Source organism: Cataglyphis hispanica, chromosome 22 (assembly GCF_021464435.1).
Source record: "Cataglyphis hispanica isolate Lineage 1 chromosome 22, ULB_Chis1_1.0, whole genome shotgun sequence".
Classification (NCBI taxonomy): Eukaryota; Metazoa; Arthropoda; class Insecta; order Hymenoptera; family Formicidae; genus Cataglyphis; species Cataglyphis hispanica.
The window spans coordinates 4,214,274-4,234,802 of NC_065975.1; the positions used below are offsets into that span (position 1 = coordinate 4,214,274).

At 29.8% G+C, this 20,529-nt stretch overlaps 1 protein-coding gene across 5 annotated transcripts in view; it reads right to left on the reverse strand.

The window, feature by feature from the left end:
• Nucleotides 1-20,529, reverse strand: part of LOC126857720 (collagen alpha-1(XVIII) chain) — a 296,284-nt gene that overhangs the window by 208,086 nt on the left and 67,669 nt on the right. For all 5 annotated transcript variants that reach the window (XM_050607420.1, XM_050607416.1, XM_050607418.1 and 2 more), the window contains exon 3: nt 1,689-1,957. In XM_050607420.1, the coding sequence (XP_050463377.1) occupies nt 1,689-1,957 (269 nt within the window). The remainder of the gene's footprint in view (nt 1-1,688; nt 1,958-20,529) is intronic.

Genomic DNA, 20,529 nt, shown 5'->3' on the forward strand with positions numbered 1-20,529 from the left:
ACACACATACATACACACATACGGACATTTTATAAAAATGTGATTTTTCTATGTTTTAGAACATTCTGAATACATTAGCATTAAAATTTGAAAAAAAAATTTTTTACAAAACAGAGTTGTAAAATTAGAATAAATAAAGCGAGTATCGTTATAATTTAATATTTTGAATAATGTCGATAGTTGGAAATACTTTCGAATATCGAAGGCATATCGAGCAATATCGAACATTTCTAGAAATGCTCAAAGTAATCCGCTTTGCTTATCGTTTGAAGCACGTACGTGACATGTTACGAGAATAGCCCTTGAAAGGGGCGCAAGAAGAAATTTTAAGATTAAATGATACTATCGAAAGGAAAAGAATCGGAAAACAGGAGCGTTTAGTAAAGATCATATAAAATAACTATATGGTTTGAGACAATTGGATTTTAAATATAAAAAATCATGAAAAATAAGAAAATTATTTTAAAAAAAAATATCATATTACAGTATATTTTCTTAAAAAGCATTCTTGACAGAAAAATTAATTGTAATTCATAATAAAGATGCATGCACACAATAAAAACTACGTTAGGCATTATTGTATTTTTTAATTAAATATTAATTATGATTGAATGCTTGGCCAAATATGTATATAACTAAAAAATTTAACACATTAAAAAAATATATCCCAAATAATCCACACAATATTTTATATTAATTTAACATTATATGGATATGTTAAATGGTGACACTAATATTATATTAATATTTCAATACAAAATAAATGCAAACTTCAAAGTAATTTGAAATAAACTTTGTATAAAATCAATATAATTTCAATGATAAAATTAACTTAAAAAAATGTTATTGACGGTTTATAGCAATCTCACTTTTTTTATAGAATAGAATTAATATCTTTTTCGGAAATTTTACCAGATAAATCTTGTCACTAATAATACGGAACATATCTATTTTGTAAAATTAAAAATAAGTGAACATTGTGTTCTTTTTTTCAATTATTTTAATAATTTAATACTTGAGTTCAATTAACATAACAGCAATATGTTAATTTAACACATAAATGTATTAAATAATTAACACAAAAAAATTTGTCCGGCATATTTTTTAACAAAAAAATACAATAAATTTTTCTATTTAATTATAAAAAGTTTTTTCTTTTTTAACTCTCTAAATTATAATCACAATTTAAATTCTGATGTCGCTGTGAAAATAATATTACCTGGAAAATAAGAATGAATAGGAAATAACTGCAAGAAATCTTTCCACCACAGCCGCGTATATAATAATCTCTGTTCCACTTATTCATTCATGAACTAATGTTACAAGAATATCGCAATTACATTGATAAAATCCTGTTAAGGAGCTAACTAGCCAGATGTTAAAGCGGATTTCTTTATAATTTGATATATAAGTTATATCAAATAACGTTCTATTTCACGTTCATTTTCTCATTTCCGCAAGGCATTTGCTTCCCTCTTCATTTCATATACGCTATTATTTTCTTCAACATTATACTATTACTATTACTTTAGTCATGCCATACAGCTCGCTCGTAATCTTTAATAAAATCGTATAACGTTTCGTAAAAGAGATATCTCGGCGAAAATCGGAAATAATTTAAGTCTCGTTGCGAAAGTCTCGGTTGCGGAAAAACTTGGAGATTTAAAAGACGTATATTATACGCTTACCGAAATTCTAATGCCCAATTGGACGACGGTTTCGAAGGGATTAAGGACGGCAAAGAGGTAGCTCGTACGGAAAGAGGTCGGCTTAAATGTGGCCACTAGAGTGAACTCGGCTGGCAACTTTTCCGGGAGGTACAATCTGTGCGGTTGTTTCACCTCGGATCCGGGTCGGAAGCCAAACGCCGGGAATCCGTCCAGACCGTCATCTATATAAAGATTGTTATCGTCCGTCATTGACGACACCGACGCCTCCATTAAATCGTATACCACTTCTGAAAGCATAAACATCAATAGTTTCTATTAAATTGAGTTTAACTGTGGCAAAGTCGTTAAATGTTTCGACGATTCGAGCAACTAATTAATCTAACAATATTGAATTATCATAACAATATGAAATTGAATTGCTGCACACGGATTGATAGATGTAATCGAGGTTATTTGAAAACAAACTTTGAGCAGAAATAAATTAACGCACGCATAAATTAATGTTAATTAAAATTGTTGACATCATTTTGGTTGTGAAGCAATTGCTGTTGAACTAGAAAAAAAAAAAAAAAAACATGTAATAAGATGTATCATAATTTTCTCGCAACACTGAACATTATAAGTATTTTACAAGATTCTAGCAAAGATTATTAAGTAAGAGAAATTTAAAAAGTTAACTCTTTCTACTAATTCATCTTATCTTAATGAGCTTTATTTCCGTTCACAGAACTTGCTCTTGTCTATACAAAACAATAATCAGACTACTCTTTTGTATAAATTAACAAATACATAATAATGCATCCCTCCATGTACATGCTTGGATCCGATTAGTTATGGGAATCCAATGAGAAGAAGGATAATTAAGGAAACTGTTGAAAACTGGGATATTTTGTGAAAAGGAGTTTTGTCCGAGAAAACTGCGAAAGAGTAGTTCTGAGCAAATGTAGAAACTTTAATTAATTTTTCGCGCTCGGGTTTAAGAGTTGAGAGAGAGAGAGAGAGAGAGAGAGAGAGAGAGAGAGAGAGAGAGAGGGGAAGAGACAGAGAGAGAGAGAGAGAGATTATTAAGTGATATTCTAGTAAGATTATTTGAGGGAAAAATTATTTATAACGACTAATGTATCTAGTTGTAAATTCGTCGATTATATCAAATTGAGATATGTTGACATTGATTCCTAAAATGAAAAATCTCTAATAGATTAAATCACAAAAATTCTAGCATTTATTGGAATATCCGAATGTAAAAAATTGCTTTAAATATCAAAAAATAATCTTGCTGCAAAAAATATTATTACTAGAAAAATTTTTGTAATGCTGACAATTATTAAGAGAAAAAATACCGATATAAATGATTTTATTCCTAAAAATGTATTACATAATTTCATTATATCGAATTTTACAAATATTGTTGAGGATTTATAATGGAAGTTTATAATATTTCGTAACGGATTTTTTTTATGCTGCACCCAGAGAATAAGGGTTTTAAATCATATACATGAAGTTTTTATAATATCGATAATTACCGAATAAAAATGTAGTACAAACTTTATCGTAATCAAACATTGTATTGTATGCGTGCGCAACCTGTGCACACACGGTATGATTAAGATCATAATTCTTTAATATATGACAACACCATTTTGCTCGCCATGCGTCATGCTTCGTCCTATGACACTCGATACATCGCGTGATATTCCGCGGCTGAAAGCCCGATAACCGATATTTATTGTCGGGGACATGAGTTGCCGCAGTAAATCGCATTAAAAATCCTTCGTGCAAGCAGACATCGACACGCTCGACTAGTCATTGCTAAAAGACACTCCTCGTTACACTAAATCATACCTAACACTATTGCATGAACGATTCATCGGCATATATTAAAATATGTAATTTTGTTGCCTTTAACAAGCACGAGTAAGATTATTCATAAGAATTATATTATTAATTAAAACAAGAAAAAATTTTTTTTTAATAAATTTCTTTTTTTTTTATTTCTATTCTGTTTTATAAAAAAGTATATAAATGTTGAAGTCCAAAAATAAATATTTTAAAATAGCACCGTATCAAGACTAATAAAATATATTATCTTTACGTACAGTGCTCGCTTCGTATCTTTTTTCCCGCACATATTCTCATATCATAAGCAGTTGCTCTAACAGCGAAATTCGTGAGCAAAGTAAAAATGTCCAACGAAAATACACGTAACAGCATGTCGGCGAACAGCGTAAGTTAAATTATCGTCACGCCCGAGGTAATTTCCAAATTGCATTTGGCTGCACCATATTCTCGTGTAACATATTCATTTCTACGGTCACGAGAACGTTGAGTGCCCCACGAATTCTCGTTTTCCTATCCGACTTGTTTTCTACAGGCTACATTTTTTGCGAATTGCAAGTAGAGTGGTCCGTTCTGCAAAAGTAAACCAATCTTTTATTTATATAAACAGCAAATATGATACTGGCTGAATACATATCCGACGAATATATTTCGAGATTTGAGAGCTGTAAGAAAATTAATATAATATATCTTATATATATATATATATATATATATATATATATATATATATATATGCATTTATCCAATTTATTCAACAAAAAAGTATCTTCAATTTATATTATCAATTAACAAAAGTAAAATTAATGACATTATTTATTAAAAACAAATTTTATATGAATCTTTTATATCTTTTTTAATATCCATGAATATTTAATCTCCTTATTTTTAAAAATCAAATCTTATCAATTTCGTCCTTAATCACGAGAAAATTTGATTCGTATAGTTATAGGTGTGACAAATATTATAACTGTGTACATGTATATAAAATGTAGAAGAATCATTATTTCTTTTTCTAAAAAGAGATGAATCATTTAAAACGCACTTTCTACTATTTTCCCGTTTTCGGACAAATTCTTGAAAATATCTGAAAAATTTGCAATAACAGTGAGGAAGATTTCAATGCTTGATGGATTGCAGCGTCGAATTGATATGCGCGGTGATTCGAACGCCGGTGTAGGAAACAACGGGCGACCTCCTACGCTCGTATACGCTCCTGACGCGGATCTCTATTTTGCGCCGAAATTGCGATAGGCCCGAGTCATTTGAAGCTCAAACTAGGAAGCACGGAATATGCAAATTGAAAGAGGTGATAGTAATTAAAGCGCGAAGACGGGAGTTAATAATGAACGAGGGGATCTCGAGTGTGCGCTTTCTTTTCGCATTTCATAATAATCGTCACAGGAAAATGTATTTCCACAGGAATTCGTTTATAATATGTTAATGGAAATTTGATTTGCGTTTAATTTATTTTAATATTATTAAATTAATAATTTTCTTATTATTTTCTCGCGATAAATGTATCACATTTACATTTCCGTTAAAAATTTTGTCCTATCGTAAATATATAAAAGATTTATATTGTGCTTCTTTCTGAAATTGTAAATGAGATTTTTCGAGCTGATACATTCATATATTTTTGCAATAACCATATATTAATAGCTATCATTTTTATATCATGTGAATGCTCGATATTTGTATATAAAATAATAAATTATTGTTTTTTGTAGAAATCACGCAGTCGTATCAGCAGTAAAAATCAAAATGTGCATCATCGTTTGCCGATTGCCCAATCGCATTCCACTTCAATAAATTAGCCAAAATTTTGTCATATCGTCGACGGGAATATAACTTTAAATATATTCGAACGTGAAAAAATAGTTTTGAATTTTTTTGAAGTTTGACAATGTTGCATGAGGCGCATGCGCGCGCAAAATTTTTATTTTTCCCGAGGATAATTAGGTAATAAACTCCATTGGCAAGCACGCTTATTGACGTTCAAAAAAATTATTACAATTATTATTGTAATAATAGTGCGCATAATACGCGATTTTACGCAAGTTCGCTCTACCATAATTCTCGCTCTCATCTTCATATTTCGCGCGAATATATTTGCATAAATTCGTATGCCAATTCGCCGTGTCAGCTCGTTACAACTTCCCAATGGCGCATACAAGAATCTATGAATCTCACAAATCGAACAAACGAATTGAACGTTTCAATACGAGTCGAGATGCAAATGTCTTCTTTAAACTCTCGATGAGCGAAGAGAGTTTTTTTGTTCGGTTTCTCTGCATTTTTCCATGCTACAATGCAGTCTCTGTTGTTTGTTACAAGCTGATGTTTTTATTTCATCATCCATTTTTCCATGACACATTTCTGCGTTATTTTTCACATTATTTTATATTTTTATTCCATTAGAATAAAATTATCTTGGATGTATCAGTGTACATAACTTATAATGCGGTTATATGTATTTCAAGATAATATACAACAAGTTATTTAATGTTTATCTGAATTTGATATATGTATAATTGATAATAATTACATAACATTTTTTAGCAAAAAGATTATTTTATTTATCGTATCAGCTATAATTTATATAATAACAATTTGTTATTTTTCCAAATTCTATTATAATTTAGAAAAGTGTATTAAAGTCAAGTTGTATAAAAATTTATTTGATCATCGATAATTGTTTCCCTACGTTAGAAAAAAAAACTTATTAAATATCAGAAGCAAAAAATCGAGGACATATGTAGGCAATATCGTCGCTATTGCAAAGCTTGGTCTCCATGAGAATAAAACGTGAGAAAGATCTCCCGGAAGACATTCTTACATTCCAGCAAGTTTCCTGATCTCCCATCAGGGATGGCTCTTTTCTTCAGTCTTGCGACCAAATTCTGCAGTTTTTGCGAACGGTTTATTTCTGACACACGGAGAGTACGCTCATCTCGCGTATTTTTGCATATCTTAATGCTTGAGAGAAATGCTATATCTAGCTATCTTCACATATTTTTAAACATTAATTGATTAAAATAAAATCAATATATAGTTTTACAAAAACTATGTGGGATACATGAAGGAATACATAAGAGAAACAGACATAATATTTTTCTATAATTTTTAATAAATAAGTTTTTAACGAGTAGGTGGATCTAAATCAAGGTTTGCACAAATATTTATTAGTGTTTTCTTAACTATATGTAAATATTTTTATTTTGTTGGCAATGTTTTTTGAAATATAATAAGATTTATATGTACGGATTTATTTGTATATAAAAAAAAAATATTATTTATTCTTGAAAATCGTTGAAAATGAATTGAATACAGCTGCGGTTAAAATAAATATCATATACCAAAAATCGAATAAACACAGATTATATTCTTATAAATGTATAAATCAATAAATATAGATAATACGATATTTGACAACGTTATAATCAAAATATTTTTACATATGGTGTATTTAATATTACCATATTTTTATATGTAATAAATACATATGTATATATTTCTTGTAAAGTTCTTGGATATAATATTTACAAAATAATATTTATATTCTTGGACGTCATAATATAATGTGGAAATAATTAATATCTTTCTACAATCTGTGCATGTATAAACATATAATATTTTTTCTAGATTCTCTTTCTTCAACTATGCTACATGTGGAATAATTAATTATGTATCTCAAAACTAAAATTTCATATAATAATGAAAAATAATACCCATTTAATAAGAAAAAAAAAATTATAAATTCGTTAGAAAATAGAATACACAAAAAAATACGTTTGCAATATATAGTCGAAAAATAGATATACCAAAGATGTAATAAGCATAAATGAAATAAATTTCAGAAAAGATCAAACAATTTTCATATTTCTGCATTTAATTTCTCATATCGCAGAATCTTATTGATATATACAATGCAATTAGGAATAATTTCTTAGAAAGACTGATTTGCGATTTTGTTTGAAGTTTCAGATAAAATAATTTCTAGTCTTAAGGATGTGTGTGTGTCATATGTCGAAACATTGACAAAAGCACAAAAATTTTATGGATTATTCTAGTTTTTTCTTCTAAATATCTGTGCAAAATTTTCTTAACGGTTAAAACACAATTTTCTTAACGGTTTAAAAATCATTTTAAAGTTAAAAATTAGTATTGATTATATAAAAAATCGCGTATTGTAACACTTGACAAATTTAACGAAGAAAAAATATTGCTAACAAAATAAAAGTTTTTTATTAAGTTTTTTATAATATATATTAAGAAGAATATTAAGATTCTAATAACTATTTGTACAAAACTTGATTTAGATCCACTTACTCGTTTAAAAGTTATTTACTAAAAGTAATAGAAAAATATTATGTCTCTCTCTCTCTCTCTCTCTCTCTCTCTCTCTCTCTCTCTCTCTCTCTCTCTCTCTCTCTCTTTTCCTACAAATCACTATATTTTTTGTTTCTTGCATTTGATTTTAGGAGATAATCGCAATCAAAAGTTTTTGTCATAAATTAAGAAAACTATTAATAACAACTTTTTTTTTCACAAAGACTTTAAAAACCATATTATTTTATGGTATTTCAATTATTTTTATAATCCGGATTTATTTATTTGATTTTTCAAACAATATATATGTATAAAATATATATTTTTTAAAAATTTTGATAGTTTTTTGTTAGTATTGCCAAAACATTCTTAAATAGCTTTGCACAATAGATCGGCATAATACATGCGAGGAATGCCAAGAATTAAGTTAAGAGATCCGCGAGTTTCCTCTTTCGTGCACATTTTCCGTATTAAACTCTCTAAGTTTCTGGCATCAGAAAATGTTGCGGGAAACAATAGCGCGTTACGACGAAAGGCAAAAAAAAAAAGGTTCTGTTTTTCCATCAAAAGTTCGAGCAAAGCCAAGTGATGAACCGGTAGATGCAGCCTCGTTAGAAACAAGAATACGCTATCTTGCATTGTTTGTTATTACACTGGAAACTATTGGTCGTCTACGCGCGAGAGCGACATTGTATTTTTAAGTCTTATAAGCTTCTGTTTATTGTGCATGGAAAATATACGCCGAAATGATTGTGTCTGGACTTGGATGTTTACTCTATGTGAAATAAAAACATTCTCCCAACCTAGTGCGTATATTCGCGACATATTCACAAAATTGCATCGCAAAAATGCGTTTGTTTTCGAACAATTATCACGCGCGACCACGCAGACCAAAATATTTTCTATTAAAATTTGTCCAAAAGTGCAAAATAATATTTGTTTGCAATGTGCAGATACAGTGCAATATTCTTATTATATTTATATCTTCATTTGTATATATTACAATATTTATATATTAATTATCCGCGCAGTTTATAGTTTCATTTTATTAACTATGACATCGTCAGCAATTACGACAAGACGCATTGTTGCGTCTTGAGAGCATTGTCTCAAAGAAGTAATATCCTCGCAAATCGCGATCTGCAAACTCGTCCCCGGCACATTATTTCCTCCCACGTAAATTCTACCGACACGATAGAAGAAGTTAAACGGCGAAACAGCGTCGCTTAGAAGTTGGTAACCTCACGATGCGCGAGAGAAGAAGTTGCGAGGGAAGAAGATCGCAAAATTAGATTACAAAAGATTGCGGGCAAGAGTGCCCCCTCCCCTGCCTCCCCTCCGCGTCACTCCTCCCGTCCCCGCGCCTTTGATTTCATCCTCCATTATCTTCGGCCCCCCTCCCTTCCATTTTCCGTTGAAACAAACCTCGGGTGAGAAGCTAAGAAAGTCGGAGATCGGAAAGAAAAACAAGCGCAATCTACTGGTAAATCGAATTTCCAGCGAGAAATTTTCCTCGCGCTCTTGTTAACGAAAATTTTAGCGGTCGCGCCCGACGTGTAACGTCCGCGACTACTGCTCACAGTAGTAGTAATCGAACGTTTTTGTCAAACGTCGGTTCAAGTGTCGGTTAGCAGATGGCGCCAGAGATTCCGTCGACCTGATTTCGGGTTCGTTACAGTCGTTACCTACTTTATTGCCTAGCACGCAATATGCACTATTTCCAGTGTCTTGATTCCTTGAGATTTTTTTGTCGCAATTTTGTCATGAATTTGTTTTAAAAGGATGTTTAGGCTGTACAATAGTAGCAAAAACTGTCAAAATAAAAAAAAAGTATATTTTTTGACATTATACTATTTAAAAAGTTAAATAAGTAAATCCAGATTATAAAAAGAATAAAAATATTACAAAATAGTATGATTTTGACGTTTTTGTAAAAGAAAATAGGTATAAATAATATTTTTTCTAATTTATGACAAAAACTTTTGCAAAGAGAGAGAAAGAGAGAAAATATTTTCCTATAATTTTTAATAAATAATTTTGAAACGAGTAAGTGGATCTTAATCAAGTTTTATACAAATAGTTATTAGAGTTTTCTTAATATATGTGAAAATTTTTATTTTGTTGGCAATGTTTTTTTCTTGTCAATAAGTGTTATAATATGCAATTGTTCATAAGAAACAATACTAACTTTGAACTTAAATAATTTCCAAACAGTTAAGAAAAAAAAGAAATTATGCTTAGATTTTGCACAGATATTCAGAAGAAATAGTAGAACAGTCTACAAAATTTTCATGCTTTTGTCAATGTTTTGACATATGACATACATTCTTAACCATTATGATCGCAATTGCTAAATTTGAAAATCATTACAACTTGTTACATTAATTCTCGAAATATGATGGCAATCTTCTCAAGATATTGATTTTTAAATATATTAAATATAGAAATATGATTTTTATATTTCTATATTTATAGAATTTTTTTTATATAAAAATTTGTTTATCCATTTGTAAACAGAGAAAATTACAATCATATGATCATCAATTTTGGAAAATATAAAATTTATATTTTCTAGTAAAGTAATTAATTGTAACTTTACAAAGGATGTTCATCTTTTTTATTTGACATTTCGATATTTTGTACACGAGATGATTTATATAATTTATTTATTTAATTAAATACAATTAAGTCTATTACCAAAGTAGTATTCCTAAAACACACAATATTTCCTGTTTAATACTACTTATAAGAAACGATGAATTGATAATGCAGCTATAGTGACCAAGCGACTTGTAAATTTTGATCAACAGAAACTCAGAAATATCGGGCACATTGAATAAAATACTGAAATACTGAAATATCATTCGTAACAAAGTCTGGCAGAGCCCGTCTGACTTGTTACATTCTTCATCTACTCCGCCACTCATCTTACTCAGCTTACACCAGCAAACTCGGTCATCGCAATTGTTCCATTTTTTTTTCTATTGGCTTCCAAACTTCACGGAGCGGCTAGTTCCCTTTTCAGTTCTTCGCCGCTTATTGCAAATGAAATTGATACAATTTCAGCAGAGATAACGCGCAAAAAAGATATTGTAGAAACGTTCAATCAAGAGCAAAATGCCTATTAAAATAAAATATGCATTAAATATTTCTGTGTTTTAATTTACAATATTTTTCACAAATGTTTCACAAACATTTGTAAAACAATCTATCTAATTTAAGTTTAATATTGGACTTAAATTTTTTGCTGAGAAAAAAATTCTAATTAAGATTCTGATAATTAAGAATCTATGTCAAAAGATTCTTAACGCATATTCTTTTATCAATAAACAAAAATTAATATAGCATGTCAAAATCACTGTTTAAGAAAATGACTATGTTGCGCTGATAGAGTTTCGAAGTCATCAGCAACAAGCTTACTCTAGCGATTATCCGCTGATAATGGTCAAACTGTTTCATACTATATTAACTTTTCTTTATAAAATGCATTATCTACTTATGCCAGGGAACTTTCAATCCAAGTTTCCTCGCTTCCCGTTATAAGGAAATGTCAACATGAAACAGGATGCTATCGAGGGAGAATTTACCTCTCTCGACATTGATGCTAGTTTTATTTACCGTGAAAGTTAAGCTAATTGTTTCGCGAGAATTCGACGGGAATGAAGAGCTATGTGTGTGCCATTACTGAAACGCTAATTGCAGGATGCGACGAGATTTAACGCGCCTCAAAATCAAAGCAGATGCGGGTTCCGTGTACTCTCGCAATGATCGAGGGCTCGCAAACAACTTGAAGGGGGTTAAATATTCGAACTTGATGCAAACTTGAAATGCGAAAAATAGAGGTGCCATAAACTTCCGCGAATTCTCTTTGTCTCTCTACGTTTTTAATCAATAATTTTCTGTTCTTTAATTTAATTTTTAATTTGTGATATATAAAATAATAATTATTCTCACAGCCATTGCCATCATCAAGACTGCAAATTAAGATGTAGATGAAACTGACATAGTATAATTGGAGGATTTGCAAATTTTTTAGTTCCTTTAATATTAGGATCTCCAGATATAGCCTATCCTCGAATAAATAATATAGGATTTTGATTGCTACCCCCTTCAATTACTTTATTAATTTTAAGAAATTTTATTAATGATGGAACAGGAACAGGATGAACTGTTTATCCTCCTTTAGCTTCTAATATTTTTCATAACGATCCTTCTTTGATCTTACTTATTTTTTCTCTTCATATTGCAGGAATATCTTCAATTTTAGGTGCAATTAATTTTAATTCTACAATTTTAAATATACATCATAATAATCTTTCAATAGATAAAATTCCCTTACTTGTTTGATCAATTTTAATTACAGCCATTCTTCTTCTTCTCTCTCTTCCAGTTCAAGCTGGAGCTATTACTATATTATTAACAGATCGAAATCTTAATACTTCATTTTTTGATCCTTCAGGAGGAGGAGATCCTATTCTTTATCAACATCTATTTTGATTCTTTGGTCATCCTGCAGTCTATATTTTAATTCTTCCTAGATTTGGATTAATCTCTCATATCATTATAAATGAAAGAGGAAAAAAATAATTTAAAATAAGTTAATAATATAAATAATTAATTAATTATGGAAAATAATTTTTCTTTTCAAAAACTCTCAAGGTGTCTTTTAAAAATAATATATAAAATTTATAAAATATATAAATACAAAAAAATAAGTGAATGGAAAGTATATTATAAGTATATTATTCTCATATAATTGGCAAGAAAATGTTTTGTTAATTCATAATTCTTAAAATATAGAAAGATACGTGGAAAATAATACACAAAACTTCATCCTCATATTCTTTGTTTCCGAAAGTGTAAGTAGAAGTATTCATGAAGCTTACCAAAGTCCTCGAAAGGCGTAAGAGCCATTGTATAATTCTGCTCAAAGTACCGGATAAAATCCCCGACTTTCAAGCCGACTTTTGTCATTCTCGTTTACCGTGATGAACAAAAGGCTGTTGAAAATGGAGACGTAAAATCACGAATTTTGTGTCCTTTATCCGAACTCTGTAAAATTTTCCGGATGGTATGCGCCAAGTATTAATTGAAACTTTATAATTGGAGGACCTCTTCTTAACGATCGAAGTCGTACGAAGCACGTTCGAGTAATGGTTTTTTTCGTTTTGTATCCTCACGGTAAAAAAAGTAGAATACTTTTCGTTGAAAAATATAGTGAAATAATAATAAAAAATTATGATTTTTAAAATCAAAAGATATCATAAATTGAGAAAAAAATTGATAATTATTTATCAATAATAAATATTCAAAATTACTAAAATCATTTATCAGATATAGTATCAGAAATTTATCAGATTTATCAGGTATATCAATTACTATTAATATAATAGCCTACTCGTAAATACAAGCAATATAAATATAATAAAATATTTGTAAAATATAATCATATATATTTATATGTATAATTATGAAAAAAATATAAAATGTAACATAGTTTCTTTTTTTTTTATATGAAATACAATTTTTGTGTCTTAATTCCAATCTTAATTTTTATATTTTTTTGATATTTTATATTTGTTATATATATTTTTTATTCCTATATAATATGTATTTGATTACCATATATATTTTTAAAAAAATGAAAAAATAAGCAATTGAAGAACCAATATTTGCACTATACGTACCGAGGAATCTTGCTTTTTGATCCCCTGAGGATTTGCAAATATCCAAAAACAGAGAAATGAAACAAGCAATATTTTACTTAAATAATGATCTTATTCCTTTTTTTCCGCTTTCGTTCAATCTTCGCTATTATTTTCAAAGTCAAACAGAGATAAAGATAGAAGTGATTTCAAAATTACTTTTCTTTCTATCGCGGGATTTGTTAAATATTTATACTAGAGTTTTTTTTTTAATAATATAATCGACATGAATTAAACGTTTACTTGATATTTTCATCGTAAATTTTTGACATAAGATGATGATAAATGCAATAGTTTTCTTTGCAAAATTGTGACACAACTTCGTTGTGAACGGAATGATATCTTAAACATGATGAGTAAGATGTTCGGAATATTGAGTACTATTTACACATATGAATATCCACGTATGAGAGAGAATTTTAAAGACGGAAAAAGACGACGTTTTCTTTTCCTGCATACGTTTTCTATCCTGAAATTTCTTTTGAGATGTCATTTTATATAAAGTGGCTTAGAAGATTGACCTAGGCTTTTCTTCATGTTGAAACTCGAAGACGAGATTTAATCAGAAAACTTTGGACAATGGGACACCTTCTTTCTCTCTTAGCGTCCATTGTTCGACTTTCGTCAAAGTGCTTATCCGTGTTTCACCTTGTACCCGCTTAGTTCAGTTGGAAATATTTTCGCGAGAATTCTCGCTATGAGATTAGATTCTCTCTTGCAAGCTTTATCTTATTTTACGATTAATTTATCTCATATGTCATATTTTAATATGACATATGAGATATGTCATATTAAAACAATTGTTGCATTAATTAACATATATTTTATATAAATTTATATTTATATACATATATTATAATAAAATATATATATATATTTTTATTATAATATATATATATATATATATATATATATATATATATATATATATATTATGTATATACCGAATGTCCTAGACCACCCGTACACCCCTTTTCTTTCAAAAACTAAGCATTTTTTAGAAAAAAACGTTTTGAACAAAAATTTGTATGGTTTTAAGGGGAACATAAGATGATGTCATTGGTTTGACCTTGGATGGCATCGTTAAGGTCAAGTCAAGGACACCTTTAATTTCTTAAATGGGGTCCCCTATTTTTTATTGCATATTCTTATAGCTTATGTCGAGAGCTTTCCAAAACACTATAATAAAGTATTTTTTCATTAAGAATTTTTTGAATTATTTTGTATCTTAATCTGACATATTTTAGTATAAAATATATATGTTAAATATGTTAAAAAATATATATATATTCTTTTTTGTTGGAAGTGTATGCCTGTCTCTTTATTGACCTTTTTGTATTGCCGGTCGATCTGCTGCATGTACGAGAAATATTTCATATCTCTCTGCTACATTTACGAGAAATGTTGTAGAGAGAACACCTTCTTAGTACTTGAACTTTCATGCGTTCCCGGCTACAGTCAAATATGACAATCTAACTTATTCCCAAGCTTTATCGTAAATCAGGTGCTCTCAAAGGGCGCAAATCGGTAAGGAAAGTCTCATCAAAGATAAAAATCTCGTATATTTCCGTTTTATAAAGCGACCCTTTGTATGTGCTTCCTAGGCGTAAGCATTTCCCATGACACGCGAAGAAGACGAGCGCAATAGTTTCCCGATAAGAACTTTTCTGCTATATAAAAAATTAGTTAAAAAAAATTCTAACAATATTAAAATTAATTAAAAATATATTTGTAAGTAGACATATTGAACTAACTCTGTGTATAGATTCCACGCAAGTTACTAATAACAAATTAATATATCATCAATACATGATATCTGACTCTATAAAACAAATACAAAAACAATACAAATGCTTTATGAATTACTACAGTAATTATTTATAGAAAAAAAAAAGAAATTATGCACTAATAATTCAAAATAATTAATTTTTGTTAATAAAGATTACGAATAATGTGCAATATTTATAATATCTTTTAAATTACGTTATATATTTCATTTCCTAAAATATATAAAAATGAAGTCTACAATTTCTTTTCTTTAATAATTAATGTATTAATTGTATTTCAAATTAAATGCGTATAGAAGATTTATCTTTCCGTTTTGAGATAGCAGAGGTAATAACTCGTTGATCGAGATTCGCTTGATGATCATTGAATTGAGCGAGTGAGTTGCTGCACAAGCTTTTGAACGCAAGAGTGCCACTTTCAGGAGGGAAGCAAAAAAAAGAGTGAGACAGATACGCTGCTTGAATGAAAGGCGTTAATTGGCAAAGAAGCCCATATTTCTCTCTCTCTCTCTCTCTCTCTCTCTCTCTCGCTCTCTCTCTTTCTCTTCTTTTACTAACAATAAGCCGAAACCAGCTGCCACTAATAGGCTTGCTCCTAATTTCCTATTTCTCACTTATTATTAGCAAAGGAAATGTGATGGCTAACCTCTTTTTATTTAGTAAATAAATAATAAACAAGCTTAGAAAGAAAATCGAGCATAAAGATGTCGTGAAAATTAAACGATTTGCATTTCATTGAAAGTAATCTCTTTTTCCCATGTCTCTCTCTCTCTCTCTCTCTCTCTCTCTATATATATATATATATATATATATATATATATATATATATATATATAATATCAATAATCAAATATATATCAAATATACGAATATATATATATATATATATATATATATATATATATATATATATATTGTCTCCCCCTCTTTTTCTATATAAAAATGCAGCAGATTTAGTGATGTTTCTAACTTATTAAATGTCAATCTAACGAATATTATGACGAATATTGTTCAGAATTTGATTCAGAGTAGTCATTAAAAAAATGCGCATAGTGTGATACCGCAGGGCATTCTTAGTGCTTGACGCTCGTCTCAATGGCGTAAAGATGCGGGTGAGAGTCATATTTGTTAGAGATAGCTTAAGGGTAAGTCTGAGTGCCAGTCTCGACGTGTACTTCTCGTATTGTCTTCTAGAAAACCAGCCTCAAAGCATCGCAGAGAATTGCTTTTTTCAGCTTCATATTTATCGCTCTTTTGGAAGACTCATAAACATTTATAAGTATAATTAATTCCGATTATAGATGTTATTAATCCAATGACGACACAACTGTCTATTAATTTCTAAGCCTTTTCGTTTTGTAGCTTTTCTTCAAAGAGTAAACCGCTGACCAAAATCATATACGCACCAATGCCTAGTAATCCCCAATTTCTGGGTATTACTGTCGAAATTTTTACCTAATGTCCACTAATATTTTAGTAATGCCCAAACAATGCCTAATAATGTCCACTAATGACCTAACAATGCCTAGTAATGCCTAACAATGCCTCCAATGTGTACACTGTAATTCCCTCAGCGATTTGCCCCTTGTCTTTCTTGTAAAGAAATATTTTATACGTGTGTAAAAAAGATAAATTTGCAAAAAAATAATTCAAAAAATAATTCTATTAATTTCGAAAAAGATAAGACGCTTTAAATTAGAAATTTATTAATCTGCAATTATATTTTATATGTAATATATAATATACACAACTATTGATATGAAATGAAATTCACGCTGACAGCTGTCTCTTATAAATAAATATAATTCGAATATATGAAATTCTCCTCTTTCCCTTTTTTCTTTCTCCACATATGATAAGCCGTAATAATCGTCTAGGGATTCTCTAGGGATCGCGCATTATTCTTTTATTGCACGCACTGTCGCTGAACTCTCGGGTGCACTTAAATCCGAATCCGATATCGGAATGGCGGTCGGTGATCAGTGGTTTGTAAATTATGCGAAACTCGCGCAGAGAATCCGGCAGAGGATCTGACCATGTGACGACTTCGATCGCGCCGTTACGAGTGGTAAAACTATTTTAATTTCGCTAACTTTTCCATGAACGTCCGCTAGGAATTAGTAAAAAACATTTATTGTTATATTTTACCTTCTTTTCTCTTTCCTTTCTTTCATTTTCACGACAATATTCATATCAATATTTTTCATTAATTCGCCCTCGAATGATAACTTATATCTCGAGATATAAATTTCAAACATATTAAAACATATTAAAAGAATGATATCAAGAGAAATGTATAAAAAATAGTGCTCTATTTATGCATTTTAAATTAATATTAATTTTTTTTTATAATTATTATTAAAATAATGATTCTATTTATTCCACAAAAAGCTTATTTTCAAACTACTATGCCAAGAATTTTTATACTTTTAACACAAAATAATCTTGGAATTTTCTTACAGGCAACATGTCCCATTGCATTGAAAAGAGTGTGATACTCAATCTGCTTTACGCTACGCTAAAGAAAGCGATGTCGTTGGATATACTACAGGATGAAGGAGGAGGAAGCGGGTAGATCATTTTCATGGATCCGTGAAACCTTAAAAAGTACCGCCACCCTCCGGTTAATATTTGGTGCCGCGCTTGTCGAGACTATTGTTGCGACCCCTCAAAATCGTGCATTCTCCTATTCACTATCGCACAAGCTCTCTCTCCCGTTATATCCTCTCCCATCATATCGACCTCTTTTCCTTTCTCGAGTTTTCATATGCAGCTGCGGGACCGTGTCGTGTCGCGCGATGGTTAAAATTAAATCCCTCGTGATATCCCCCGAAATTCTTCTCCCGGCTTTCTCGCGCGTGCATTCTTGCCGTCCCGTCCCCGATTTGTGCATCATCCACCCAAGCTTTCCATCGATATTCTTGCACTGCGATGCAGCAAATGCGCCTTGAATAAATCCGAATTCGAATAAATTATTCATTCGAGAAATCTCATATTGCATTTATTACTTCCATTTATTATTTACGTTCTCGCTTGGGATGAGAGAGGCAAAGAATGGATATCGAGAACAGAGATTGGGAATAAAAGTCAAATTCGTCGAAATTTAAATATTGTTGTCTTTCTTCATCGCATTTATAAGGAAGAAAACTTGTATTTATAAATAAAAAAAAATATGTATATAATACTTAAAACATGTGACTTGGCATGTGACACGATACTTAAAATAAAGAGAAAGAGAGAGAGAGAGAGAGAGAGAGAGAGAGAGATTCAACTTAAAGAGAATGGAATCTATTCATAATACAATAGCCCCATGTTAATTTATAATGAAAATTATAATTGTATGTATTAGAAATTCTAGAAATTGTACACAGTTAGAAAATTTGTGTTTTTTTGTTAAAAAACATGCCGGTTAAAATTTTTCTATTAAATATTTAACTTATTCGTGTGTTAAATTAACATATTACTGTTGTGGTATTTAAACTCGAATATTAAATTTATAAAACAACTGAAAAAAAAGGATAAAAATAAAACAATGGAAATGTATTTTTAGTTTTACACAATAAATATGTTCCGTATTATTAGTGACAGGATTTGTCTGTTAAAATTTAATCTGTTAAAACGGAAAAAAAATGTTGATTCTTATTCTATAAAAAGTGATAGTGGCTACAAACCGTTAATAACATTTTTCCAAGTTAATTTTATCATTAAAAGTATGATTGATTTTACACAAAATTTATGTCAAATTACTTTAAAGTTTACATTCATTTTGTGTTGAAATATTAACATAATTAGCCACCATTTAACATATTATGTTGAATTAACATAAAAAATTTGTATGAACCGTTTGGATTCTGTGATGTTTGTTAAATTGAACACAAATTTTTCAAACGTATAATGTATGTTTGAAGAAATATTTAAAAAATGATCAGTTTCTATTAAGACAGAATTACTCAAGAAAAAATGCACGACCTATTAATTATTTCCAAAAAATAATGTTGCGTAAATCGCGTGTCTAAAAGAACAAGCATAAGGTAAACAGCGAAGGCATACTCGTAAATCCAATTGTTACAGTTTTCTCTCTCTCTCTCTCTCTGCCCTTATCTAAAATTAGATCCTTTGCACAACGCGGGTGATTTCCTCTCCTTTGTATCACCAAGAATAGGAATTCTATCATGCCGACACATCACGCATCGCGTGTTAAAAATTTCTTAGAAAATCTAAAAAAAATTATTTCGATGTCACTGTTTACTTTTGTCTTTTTATATTATTGCATTCAATTAAATTAATTTTTCGAAGTTTCTATTTCATTTTTCGTAGTATTATTTTTTTGATATTTTCGAATCGTACTTTCAACATCGAAATATTTTATATCGAAATATTTTATGAATAGATAGCATTTAACGCGTACTGCGATTGATTTTAAGGAATTCAATTAATCTGAATCTAGATAATCAAATATAAGAGAGAAATATTTCCATTCTAAATATAATTCCTAACGCAATAAATCTTGATTCCCTAAATTTGTAATAATTCTATTTTATATATTATATATCTTATAATTATTATATATTTTAAAATTATTATTTTACATTTAATATTATGACCTTTTTATTTATATTTTTTTTCAATCTTCCCGGATATTTCATTAAATATACATAAATGTTGTGTAAGATCGAATCGATAACTCTGTAATTTGTTACACAAGCAATTGTTTTTGTTTTCTATAGTCTTTCAAAAATGTAATCTCTTTTACCTCGACCTTAACATCTCCGATCTTACAACCCTCAATTATCGAATTATCGATCGGTCTGATAACTTCTGAAATATCGTCGAAATATATATATATATATATATATATATATATATATATATATATATGTATATAGTGGCTGAAATATCATCACATACATATATAGCAGCATTTATTAAACTCACAGGACGCAGGACGCGTGAGAAGGCGGAGCAATCACGCCGGTAGTGCGTACGTTTTCTGTCGCGCCACCATAAAGGGTTGTTACTCAGCGACGAATTATACAAGGGGTACCCTTTTGTATAAGCTCCGTCGTACTCTCTCGCTCCGATATCTATCGCCACTTTGCCTCTTTCTATTCCTTTCATCGCCCCATCCCTCTTATCGCTTCGACTTTCTCCTTCTCCTGGCGGGATGAAATATTTAATAAACTCGTTACGTGGATACAC